At 36.2% G+C, this 12946-nt stretch overlaps 1 protein-coding gene across 1 annotated transcript; it reads left to right on the top strand.

Annotated features, from left to right (window-relative positions):
* The first annotated feature begins 9522 nt into the window (after nt 1–9522).
* Nucleotides 9523–12850, top strand: LOC106154736 (gamma-aminobutyric acid type B receptor subunit 1-like). Its single transcript, XM_087014220.1, has 5 exons — nt 9523–10049; nt 10276–10509; nt 10995–11058; nt 12066–12155; nt 12620–12850. Exons 1-5 carry the CDS (start codon nt 9873–9875, stop codon nt 12844–12846), a joined length of 792 nt encoding a protein of 263 aa, XP_086870346.1. The 5' UTR covers nt 9523–9872; the 3' UTR covers nt 12847–12850.
* Nucleotides 12851–12946: the final 96 nt, after the last annotated feature.

Here is a 12946-nt window from a genome sequence, read left to right as displayed (position 1 = left end):
TGTTAGAAATGGTGCTTTTTATTACAGATACCGTGTCTAACATGATTAATGGTTAAAAAAATACAAAATAGTAAAATTTGTAAGAGGTACATGTACCCCCTCAAATCCACTGTTTCACTGTAACTTCTACAGATGTAAAGAAATCTCTATTCGCCATCAAATGTCACCAAATTCACACACAATTAGCATCAGGGTGTGCTCGATAAAGATCACGTGCCTAACAGCGTGTGCGTCTACCGCTTACTGCAATTATCTTCTGTAGTCGGCGCGACAAGCCTTCAACACGGGTAACAATTCTGTTATGTGGGATATTGTCCCATTCATCCTAAAGATCGTGGAGGAATTGGTCAAATTATTTGGGAATTGGTTCTCCTCTGCAATGCACATTCCAATTCATGCCACAGGTGCTCAGTAGGATTAATATCAGGGCTCAAAGACGGTTATCCGATCCTCAGAGCCCTGTGTTTCTGCAACAAATCGCTTGCCAGAAGAGAGCTGTGAGCAAGTGCGTTGTCACAATGAAGCCAGTAGCATCCCTGAAGTCACCTCTTGCAAATGGAGTGAGATTTCTGTTGAGAATGTTACAATAAAATGTCCCTGTTACGTTTTGTTCCAAAAGGAACAATGTACTAATACCATGGGCTTGGAGTGTTCTCCAAATGCGGACTGACCTAACACCTCAGGCAATATTATCCTACACACACCCTTCAAAGAGGCATTTTAACATATCTATGGACCCTCTTTGACCATCGATGGGATACAAGAAATGTGTATATTTTCACCATTATTTTGTATTTTTTTAAACCATTAATCATTTTAGACACGGTATCTGTAATAAAAAGCACTATTTCTAAAAATTTACAGCTGTGAGGTGATCATTTGTAAATAAAAGTACATGGAAACAGGGGTGGGACAACCTTTTTGACCAATGTTGTATAGACTATACAGGCTTGTTAACACTATATATAGTCCATGAGCCAAATTGAAAAAAGGCCTTATTTAAGGATTTGGCTGCACCCCCCGTCAGGCAAAGGTTTTATGATTGATTCTTGTAGTTTAGAACCTGAATTTTTCATTTCTGCTTGTTTCCGGCTTGAAAAAGTGTCCGTTTGTACCGGAAACAGGCCAAATCCAAGATGGCCGCCAGTAAATTCATGTGTCAACTGTAAATACAAAAATTGATTTAAAAGCTACTTAACAACTTAATATTATCAAAATTTACACTGATCACAAGTACTATGGCCTTCTTTGATTTTTCAGGCACTTTACATTTTTCAAGATGGCGACTGAATCCAAGATGGCGGCCATTTTCCTCACTTTTTGTGAAAAAATACAAATACCTAAATTTGAATTTTTTTTTTATTAACCAAAAATTAGGAATATTTTACATGTTTTGATGTATTTGAATAAGTTGAAGTCTATATTTTTAATTTTTACCAGTTAATTTATCACAAAATTGTACATTTGAACACAGATGGCTCTAATCCAAGATGGCCACCACATAAAATGGGCTTTTTGTTTTGATATGTCAACAAGAGTTTCTCAGTATAAAACATCTCAGACTACTTAATGGAGGATTTATTGTACAGGTCATGGTATGAAATGTATGACTGAATAATTTAAATTGTTTTGAGATTTTGTTCAGGGTATAAAAATCCAAAATGGCCGCCAATTTCTGGATTCAAAACGTACATTATTTTGATTTGCATGTTAAAAAACATTAAATTGAATAATTAGCAAATTAAAAATATTTATTTTTTGATAAATTTATCTGTATTGCAATCTCATTTTGCTTCTTGGACACTTTATTCTGTCAAAAAGTGGTTAACTTTTCTTCATTTATCATGATTCTAAGTTTGCCATTGATAAAAATGAACTGCACGCTACCCGTATGGACAATACCACATGTTATGAGCCTTACGTAAAAGGCTATTTCTGAGCTTTATTGTTCAAGTAATGGAATGGAATATATAACTGAATGATTCAAAATGCTTTTAGGCTTGTAGTTTAGGGTTGAAAAGTCCAAAATGGCCGTCAATTTCTGGATCCAAAACATACATTATTTTGATTTGCATGTTGAAAAACATCAAATTGAATAATTAGCAAATTAAAGATATTTATTTTTTGATAAATTTATCTGTATTGCAATCTCATTTTGCTTCTTGGACACTTCATTCTGTCAAAAAGTGATTATTTTTGCTTCATTTATCATGATTCCAAGTTGGCCATTGTTGAAAATGAACTGCAACTACCTGTGTGGACAATACCACGTTGAGAGCCTTACTAAATTGCGTACACAGTATTTCTGTACTTTTTTGAACTCATTTTTAAATTACTTTTTATCCTAAATAACTTTTTCTTTGAATTATTTCAAAGAAACTTTCTCATATTTTTACATTGCAATTAATATTCAAGATGGCTGCTATTACGTACATTAAATATGCTTATTTATCTGATTCATTACTAATAATATATAGAGAGAGAGAAATTAAAGAAACATTATTTTAAAACCACTGTGACGTATATCTTTAATGTATCTTTAACATCCGGGCCTTTCTTGCTACTTTGACGATTCATATTTCCTTAAATTCATCATATTTTACTCGATTGCCATGAATCAATGATGGCTACCAATGAAAAAGAGTTGATTATAGTGAGTTAATTATGAACGAAAGCTTTATGTCTTTCTAGATTTCAAATTGAATGTCTTTTTCATGCAATAATTCATCTACAGTATTGTTTAATTCAGTTCAAATTTTTGGAAGGCTACAGAATTGAACAAATGATCCCTTCTGATTTTTTGCCCATAAATTCTCTGTACGTTATGAGAAAAAATCAAACTGCATTGAAAATGAATACAGAATGCGTAATGTACATGTTTTTGATAAAACTGTATATATTGCAGACTCCTTTTTCCTATTTTGGTATGATTTCGAAGCTTTCTCTATTTAAAATATTTCAAATGTTTCAAATATGACAGGATATCCAAGATGGCAACAATACTACTATTAACTGTGAATTCTTACCATAAGCCATTCATGTAAATAAAAAAGTAAAAATAATCGAAATCAAATGTTAATTCTAAAAAGTTATACATTTAATTAATTTGATTGAATTCCAGTCTCCTTTTGCTAGTAAGTAATGGCCAAAAACATCAATAAAGTCAAGATGGGCTGCCACTGCAAATGATTTTCAAATAATGGGGCTGGGACAATCATTACATCAAATATTTCTTGAATACATCATTTTAAAAAGTTAAGACTTTATTAAGAAGTTTAATTTTTTTATATTTTAAACCAGTTTCATGTCTACAATATTCAATATGGTCACCACTCAAGTTAAGAGTCTTATGTAGCAATGAATGTCTCAATTTGGTATCCATAGTCTTCTAACGTCGGATTCTCTCATGGCTCATCTTTTCCACGTTTTATAAGCAAGTTCTGTTTTAGAATCTACAAGCAAGGGAGGTGTTACAGGGTTTATGTCAGTATTTCATGGTGATTTTGCTTCAAAGTCTGTTCATTTTGCTGTAGTGAGTTGTTGACTTCTTTTAGTCTTTCTTTGAGAGACAATTAGATTTATTCTACTTTGCTCTAGATAATGTTTATTCCTTTGCCAGTGTGTCACTGTGTGGAATTAAACAGGCTGCTTTTGCAAGTTTCAGTCCTTAAGTCTCAACCATGGTCTTCCTCTGAGGTTGCTACCCAAAACCAATTGGTCAAATAGTACAGGTGACAGCTGTTTTGGGATTTTGCTATGCAACATTCATCTAGTTCACATGTCCAAGTCAACTTAGTCTTCTTTAGCACAGAAATGCCTCTTTAAAACTTCTGTAATAGTTACTCTGGCTTGCCTGATGATGCCAAAGGTTGTGTGCAAACACCTTTGTTTTAAGAGAGTGAGCCTCTTGCCCTGTGTTCAGGTCTCTGATCCATATACACACATGTATGCGGGAGCTTAGTATGCATGCTTTATTACCTCTTCCGAGAAGGTCACATTTTCACCTTCGCTTGTCCATTTGTTATGGTTTCTCAGATTGTTATCAGCCTAACTCAAAAATTTCAGGATAGACTTAAATGAAGTGTTCAGGATAGGTCATTTTTTAGGCTAAAAGTAAGTAGATTTTGGTGGTGATCTATTTGTTAATTAGTTTATTAAGAAAGTTTGTTTTAGTCTGTGTTTCTCCAATGTTTGGATCTCCAAATATTTTTCCTCTCAACAGAATAATGTTGGATTTTAAAAGAATTCATGGAACATATTGAGCAGTACCTATCCGTGAAGTGCAAGAATTACCTGCACCTATATATACATTGTATCATAAACATAATTTGTCATGTTGTGCTTGAACTCCTTCATCGTCACTTACATGTGCCATACATCATTCACCATCAATGTACTTCACTTTGCAGCATCACTTCATGAGTTCCCTGAATGTATTATTATCCAGCACTGTTCTCTAAAGAGACAAAAGATGTTCTTGGAGATCCAGACATTTTCTTGCAACTTCTTTGCTGGTCATACACCCCATTTCCATAGATTTTTAGATCGATCTATCCCTGTGGGGAGTCTCACTAGATTACTGTCAGCTTGGCTGGCTTAAGCATCTGTCCCGCCTACTAAAAGCTGTAAGGGGGTAATTAACTATGGTGCCCACTTGGCTGACTGCAATTTAGCGTGAACCCCCAGGGAGTTAGGTCGATCTAAATCTTAATCTCTAGATCGATCTAAATCTCTGGGAGAGCACCCTTAGTTTATGATAGTGATTGCTTCCCGGATTTATACATGTAGAATAATGCTACAGCTGCATGTTATCCATCCCTTTTTTCAGATAAATTAAAGATTTTACCAACCCAAGTCCATTTGAAATGTAACAATAGAAGTGCTATCATATGAAAATTAAATTTTACAGCCCACCCCCCATATAACAAACTATTGATCCTTAAGTTGTAAATGATGTACGTCACTCTTGTTAGGGCATTTTGGGCATGCATTTTGTCTGCAATATTGAAAATTGTCATTTTACTAACCTATATAGTTGCTGCTGAAAAAAATTGCTGTCCTTTGTGTGTTATGCATCAATTTCTGTTCAAGAAAATGGCAAAGCATTTGACATTCACTTAACCTTATTAAGCACAGGCATATATATATAAATCCATGTATAAAATTACGACTCAACAGTGTGTTTTCATCCATGTTTACCTAAAATTCATTTTTGTTGGTGGCCATCTTGGATATTTTTGATGATTGGAGCTTAGATAATTACTTTTTGGAAAAATTAGATTCTAAACAGTAAAAGGACACTGCAGTTTATCCAAATATAGCTTTAATCATTTGCCTATCATTCAATTTGATGCTTTTCAACATGCAAATCAAAATGTCGTTTGTTTTGAATCCAGAAATTGACGGCCATTTTGGACTTTTCAACCCTAAACTACAAGCCTAAAAGCATTTTGAATCATTCAGTTATATATTCCATTCCATTACTTGAACAATTAAGCTCAGAAATAGCCTTTTACGTAAGGCTCATAACATGTGGTATTGTCCATACGGGTAGCGTGCAGTTCATTTTTATCAATGGCAAACTTAGAATCATGACAAATGAAGAAAAATTAACCTCTTTTTGACAGAATAAAGTGTCCAAGAAGCAAAATGAGATTGCAATATAGATAAATTTATCAAAAAATAAATATTTTTAATTTGCTAATTATTCAGTTTAATGTTTTTTAACATGCAAATCAAAATAATGTACGTTTTGAATCCAGAAATTGGCGGCCATTTTGGATTTTTATACCCTTAACAAAATATCAAAACAATTTAAATTATTCAGTCATACATTTCATACCATGACCTGTACAATAAATCCTCCATTAAGTAGTCTGAGATGTTTTATACTGAGAAACTCTTGTTGACATATCAAATCAAAAAGCCCATTTTATGTGGTGGCCATCTTGGATTAGAGCCATCTGTGTTCAAATGTACAATTTTGTGATAAATTAACTGGTAAAAATTAAAAATATAGACTTCAACTTATTCAAATACATCAAAACATGTAAAATATTCCTAATTTTTGGTTAATAAAAAAAAAAAATTCAAATTTAGGTATTTGTATTTTTTCACGAAAAGTAAGGAAAATGGCCGCCATCTTGGATTCAGTCGCCATCTTGAAAAATGTAAAGTGCCTGAAAAATCAAAGAAGTCCAAAGTACTTGTGATCAGTGCAAATTTTGATAATATTAAGTTGTTAAGTAACTTTTAAATCAATTTTTGTATTTACAGTTGACACATGAATTTACTGGCGGCCATCTTGGATTTGGCCTGTTTCCGGTACAAACGGACACTTTTTCAAGCCGGAAACAAGCAGAAATGAAAAATTCAGGTTCTAAACTACAGGAATCAATCTTAAAACCTTTGCCTGACGGGGGGTGCAGCCAAATTGGATTTTTTGGCCTTTGGCTCATGGACTAATAGGCTTCTTTACAGGTGACATTATTGCAGTAGCTACTTAGTAGTTCCCTTTAAAAGAAATCAATCCACTGATAATTAAGCCATTGTTTTCTTCTATCTGAAGGTGCCTGCAAACGAATCTGTATATCATGTTGGAAACGCCGTGGCCAAGCTCCAAGATCTGATGACGTCAAAAACAGACCCACCTGTCATGGCACTGCTCCATTACGGCAGCATCACTGAGACGGATGTGATAGGAGAGATCACGGGGAAACTGAAAATGATACAGGTATGATTCACTTAAACAAAATGTAAACATACTTTAAATAAAAGATTCAAATCAGTGTCCCAATTTGTGCGGTCAATTTTAAAAGTATTTAATCTTTCATATTGATTTGGATGTGGAACTCGAGTTAGGTTTACCCTCTGATAACAGGTATAATAGTACAAAATTAAAGGATCAGCGGTACAATGATTCTGTAGCAGACTTCTAGAGCGCACACTGTGGTCAGGGGTAGGCTAAATGAATGATACTCAATGCTTCCGTCATAGACCGCATTCACAACGATTTTAGCCAGGCTTTACCATTCTGGGTCTAAATATGGCGGACGTACATGAAAGGAAATGCCGCCTAATCTTTTAATAGTCTCTCCGCCTCTCACACGCCTCCCCACACGTCGTCCCTGCGGGGTACAGTAATTAAATCTCCGCTCCGTTCGCCATGTGGAAGCTACCTGAGAAATATTAAGTTGACTACTGTTTCCATGAGAGTGATGTAACACTATACTGTACATGAGAGGGTGAGATATGCGAATGTGGCCATTCACAACGATTTGAGCCAGACTTTACAAATCCGTAGTGAATTTTTTTTTTTTTTTTTTTTCTTTTTTTGTGGAAGTGGGGCATGCTCACCACCACAAATTTCACGTGGAGGACCAACCGATCCTTATATAGATACGTGTATATTGCAGATTTCGACCGGTAGCCCGTCTTCCACACTATCCCAAAGACTCGTCTTCCCATACTTGTACCGGACAATCGGCTCATTGCTAGACGTTATCACCATAGAAGTGGATTTTGTCAAGCGCTTCGGTTGGACCCGCGTGGCGTTGCTTGCGGAGGACAAGGAGCTGGTTACAGAGGTAAAGTGGATACTGACATTTCCAGTGGACTGACAGCATAATATTTCTTTGCCTCTGAAGGAAATCTAGTATTATTATTTGCCTGTATATCACGCATGAAATGTAAAATTAGGCTCATGTAACGAATTTGATTAATAAGTAAAACGAATTTTTTCATTTTAGCGGCTTTTGGCGGCAATTAAAATTGCTGCATGTCTGCATGCAAAACCTATACATTTGTTTGAAGAAATATTGGGTTCTTTTAAAGAACAACTGTGTTTGCTTTTTCTTTCCGAGTAGATGTCGAAAGAAGTGGAAATTCTCCTAAGACAGTCGGGCATAGAAATTGTCACTTCTGTATTCTATAGAGTAGAGCAGCTGGGCCAAGTGATGGAAGAACTGAAGGCGAGACTTTAATCATAAGTGAATGGATTTAAACTGCAATACAAATTTCTTGGTTTAAAACGAAGCCGAATTAAGCTATCCAAGATATAATGGGAGAGATGCATCATTCCTTGTGTTCAATGGTGTCTTTCTCCTATATTTGCCCTACTTGATACACATTCAATATCCTTCATATAAAATTAGCTAGTTTTTTCTGTCATTCTAGGAACTGGACGCAAGGGTAATTATGCATCACACTCACGGACACGGCTCATCGCTTTGTCATGTGTTTTGTCAGGTAAGGTTAAAATGATAGCGCACAACTTGTCTGTTATGGGCTGAACCAACGAGCCGCCAAAGTACAGCTAATCCGGTAGTTTTATAAACACTATCTGCCGGTGTAATAGTAATCCAGGTTCCCCAGGATAGGACCTCGGTTCCTGGTAATGATTACTTGGGAATGCTAGTCCTACTGGGACTAAGGTTCCTGGCTCATAATTATAGTAGGTAGGACTGGCGGACTTTTATTCCTGTTACACCTTTGACAGTAATGGAAGTCCCTATCCAACAATACGGTTAAATGATGCAATTATAAATGTATATGAATATGCAACTTCGGCTCGTCTGTGTAGTGGTTAACGTGCAAGACCACAGGGTAAATGTTCTTGAATCGCCATGTTACGTCCTTGGGTTCGAGACCTACCTTTGACATCACCTTCCCCTCCCCCAACCCCCACTGATGTTTTTAATGTATACTATTCTAAATTATTTGATTATTACACTTACATGTACAACTAGTTTTTTTTTTAAGCCCCAAAGCGCCAAAATACCAAAGGGATATAACAGGACATTATATATAATTTCAAATTCTAAACTGTCTTGATTTGCCTTAAATCCAAGAGCAAATTTCCATTGAGTTTGGGTTTATTTTTCAATTTTCAATTTCTTTCAGTGTAAACCGAAAAATTAATCTAAGAACGGAGATCCCGTGTTTTGTGTAAAGCGATATTCCCCTCATTTGAAGGCTAAGTAGATCTATAACACATGCAAAAATATGCGTTTACTACAAGAAAAATACACAAAATGAAATTAATGAAGAAAAGCTATGGGAACCGTGTTGTTTTTGTTACTTCATTAATATGTATATAAACTGCTTATCGGGACATAAAAACACCGTAATATATTAAAATAAAATGAAATAAAGCAAACCTTTAATTTACCTCTAAATCTAGTAGTCCTAGGAATGGAAGTCCGGGTTTCCATATGAGTACTACAGGTTTGGTTGGTCGGAGTCTTGGGATTAGTACATGTTTATGGGACGAATGTCACTTGTACATTTAGTAGTTGGAAACGACCTACAGTTCCTAGCGGCCTTCCCGTCACTTCGGTAGCTAGACAACGACAATCCAATCCGAAGTGTAACTGGCTACGCTTACACGCTACACTTCTTGGGACTGAAAATGCAATAAAAGTACCATTATGTATTTAGTTTTTGGCATTTTCCAGTCGTACTTACATTCTTTGCTTTTATTTGCTATCAGCTTTTATTTGCTAACATATATCTTAAACAAGACAATGGCGGAGACTGACTGTATCAAACACAAATTGACCCTCTTGTTTCTCTCCCTAATAGATTGGTTCTGTGGTTCTGAAAAGGTGTCGTGTTTAACCCTTGGAAAGATGAAAGTGCTTGATTAAGTTTTACTTTTTCAAAGGGGAGATAGAGTGTTACATGTACATGTACCGTATGACAGTATCTGCGTAAGGCAGCTCTGTATCCAACACAATATTCCACACTTTTTAAAAATGACATAGAACATATATTTGACATAGGATGTGGTTTGCTTATCTTTTTTTTTATTATTATTCAAACAGGCATACAAATATGGCTTGATTGGAAAGAAATATGTTTGGCTGACATTGATGCAACATGTCAAAGATTACCGCAACTTAGCATCCAACATGAATCAAAAAGGACAACTCTCTTGTAACGCAGAGCAGGTGGTCCAAGCGGCAGAAGGGCAGTTCATTATATTCCGTGCTGACGCTAAACATGCTAGCGAAGTTGGATATGAATCATTACGGGCATTTACAGTAAAGGTACCTGTATACCTATACGCTTACGCATGTGGACACACACACAGCGGCCATGCATGCACACACACACACACACACACACACAAACATATCGTGCAGGCATTTCAAGCTGTAATATCAACAATACATAGTCTCTTTAATACGGAAATCTTGTGAACTTAAAGAGTAGTAAACTCTGTCGATGAGCGACGTTGTTGATATCTGTATATACGCGGGCGCATTGTTTTAGGATCATGCAGAAATTTTGAGGGAAATGAAAGAACAACCTTGGTACAATGATGACACCAGAATAATACTATATCAAGTGAATTATGACGCCATATGGGCGGCTGCATTGGCCTTAAACAAGAGTCTGCCTCGTCTTCCGCCAAGAGCGATCACCAACTTCAGGTACACCGATCTGAGCACGGTGACGGACGCTCTGATGCCAGAAATGAATTGCACCAACTTCTTCGGGGCGTCGGTAAGTATTTCAAGGTTTTTCAGATGTCTTATAATGCAGGGGAAGAGTTAATCGACAAGATTCTCTGAAATGGGGCTTTTTTTGTGTTTTCACTATTATTGTCTTAAAAACTAGTAGGCAAGTCATAGCTCTTAATGTATTTTCACATTTCCAGAGAGACATATTTGAAGTGAATTCATTGTTTTCTTCTATTAACTATTCCGTAAGTTTTGGTGGGGTCAGAGACAAAATGTTTTTCTATGGTTTTCACTTGTAGGGTACAGAGAGGGGACATTGCCTGACTTTGACTCGGATCTAAAGTTATACTTTCATGGGAGATATATAGAAGTAACTTGTAAGCTACACTGTAAGGGAGGAACACGTGCTTAACCTCCCCACCCCCCAAAAAAAAAAATAAATAAATAAATAAAAATAAATAAATAAAAAAATAAAACACAAACCCGTCATTGCTTATGTAACATTATGACATTTTGTTCTCTTTCAAGGGTCCAGTGTCTTTCTCACTGCATGGAAGTCGAATGAGCTGGCTGTCTATGGAGCAAATAAGAAGTAGGTTTTAAGCATTCATCCAGATGTAATGTAATAAAGCCACACACAACCACCTCCTCTCCGACAGCCACTAGTCAAGCAAACACTCATATTATTGTACCACCAGGCGCTGGCGGTACACATGGTTTAAGTCCCGACCCGCCGTTCCGCCGGCTCAGCCGCCAAGTCACCGTTACCGCTTCTCCTCCTAGACTATAAGGGCCTACGTACCCATCTCTTGGATTTAGGTCAAATATAACTTTGAACTTGAATAGGAAGTCATATACTGGCAATCCAAATGTGACCTTGAAATTGACCTTTGGCCTCTAATTCACCGTGAACTGGACTTTGCAACTTTTCTATCCGTTATGTCTCCCAAACTAGCAGAATTATGCCTATAGTTACTATTGAATTTGAATGGGCACCCTTACTGTGATCTTTAAATTTACCTTTGACCTACTTTTCGACATGAGCCGCACTTCACAAATTTGGAATTAACCTATTTTTACCCATGATTTTGTTTTAAATGGTATTCTTCAACAAAAATATTGAGAACTTTTGTTTACTGCATTGTACAGCTTGTCAAGCACAGCATCGTAAGCGGTGCATCCATACGAATGCGCTTGCTACAGCTGGTGGTACAATACCCGGAGGAGGTATCGCCTCTCTGATTCTCTAGTTAATATTATTATTATTATTATTATTATTATTATTATTATTATTATTATTATTATTATTCGTTTTTAATTAAGCAGACGAGTTACACAATACCAAACATTATATGTACACCAGTGAGCCCATGCCGACACATTCAACAACCGTGGAAAAATTGTTTCAAATATAAATTGCAATTCAGTTGCTTTAGTGTGCGTCTGTGTTTCCGTGTGTGTGCGTTTGCTCGAGTGTGTGAGTGTGATAGAGAAGAAGAGGTGTATGCATGCATCCAGTTCTTTATCTATGCCCTCTACGTATAAAGTAATTTATATCCTGAAATCAATGATAAATTGGTATCCTATTTCTGATTTCAGACGGTACAGCTATATTGTTTGGTATTTATGACCAGAAATCCCGGAACATCACGTTGTCGGAGAAGATTAATGACCTGTGGTATTCTCATGGTGCGTTCTGCGGGTGTTCTAAATATTCAGTGCACTGATCACCAAACACTAAAATTCATTCAACAATATTTTATTGTCTGAACCCAAGCAGTATGTCGACTTCATAGATCTATCTCCTCATATTTTCGCCTTCGTTTATTTATATACGCCTGTCATAAATAAATAGAATAGGGAAAACATTCAGTTTCGGCAAGGAAAGTTACAGAAACAGTGCTTTTTTTTCAGCTAAAATGTTAACTTCCCTGCTGATGCACAGTGGAAACCATCTGTTGAATCCATGTTGGGTTTGGCTTTGATGTCCATGCAGCTTCCGCATGGGCTTTATTTATGTATTTATTTATTTATTTATTTGGAGGGTGGCGGGTCGTCCAAGTGGACTAGCTGTCTTGTAAATAGTTCTAAGTGTGTAATCACCCGATGCCTTCTGAGCAGCTGTGTAAGACATATTTTTTTTCTCTCCATAGGTGGCTCCATACCTCAGTCTGGGTACAGGACGGTCCGAAAAGTACTGGTTGTCGCAGACGAACTAAAAATAGCCTTTACTGTGATCGCTGTGATATCAATTCTTATCACTGTTGCGTTCCTTTTAATAACGATTGTTAAATGGAAGACGCAGTACGTATTGGAACCAGCTCTGGCAGGAATGCGTTCATATAACTGTCATAAAGTGTGTAAATTTAATCAATCATAGATCAATATCTGACAGGTGCGAATAAGCAACCCATTTCAAGAATTTTTGTTCACATGGGAAGGATATTTTAAGTTTTATTGCACTAATTGTCATTCATATG

Source organism: Lingula anatina, chromosome 5, assembly GCF_051362555.1.
Source record: "Lingula anatina isolate TDL-2025a chromosome 5, LinAna3.0, whole genome shotgun sequence".
NCBI classification, from domain to species: domain Eukaryota; kingdom Metazoa; phylum Brachiopoda; class Lingulata; order Lingulida; family Lingulidae; genus Lingula; species Lingula anatina.
This window is presented reverse-complemented; position numbering and strand designations above follow the sequence as displayed.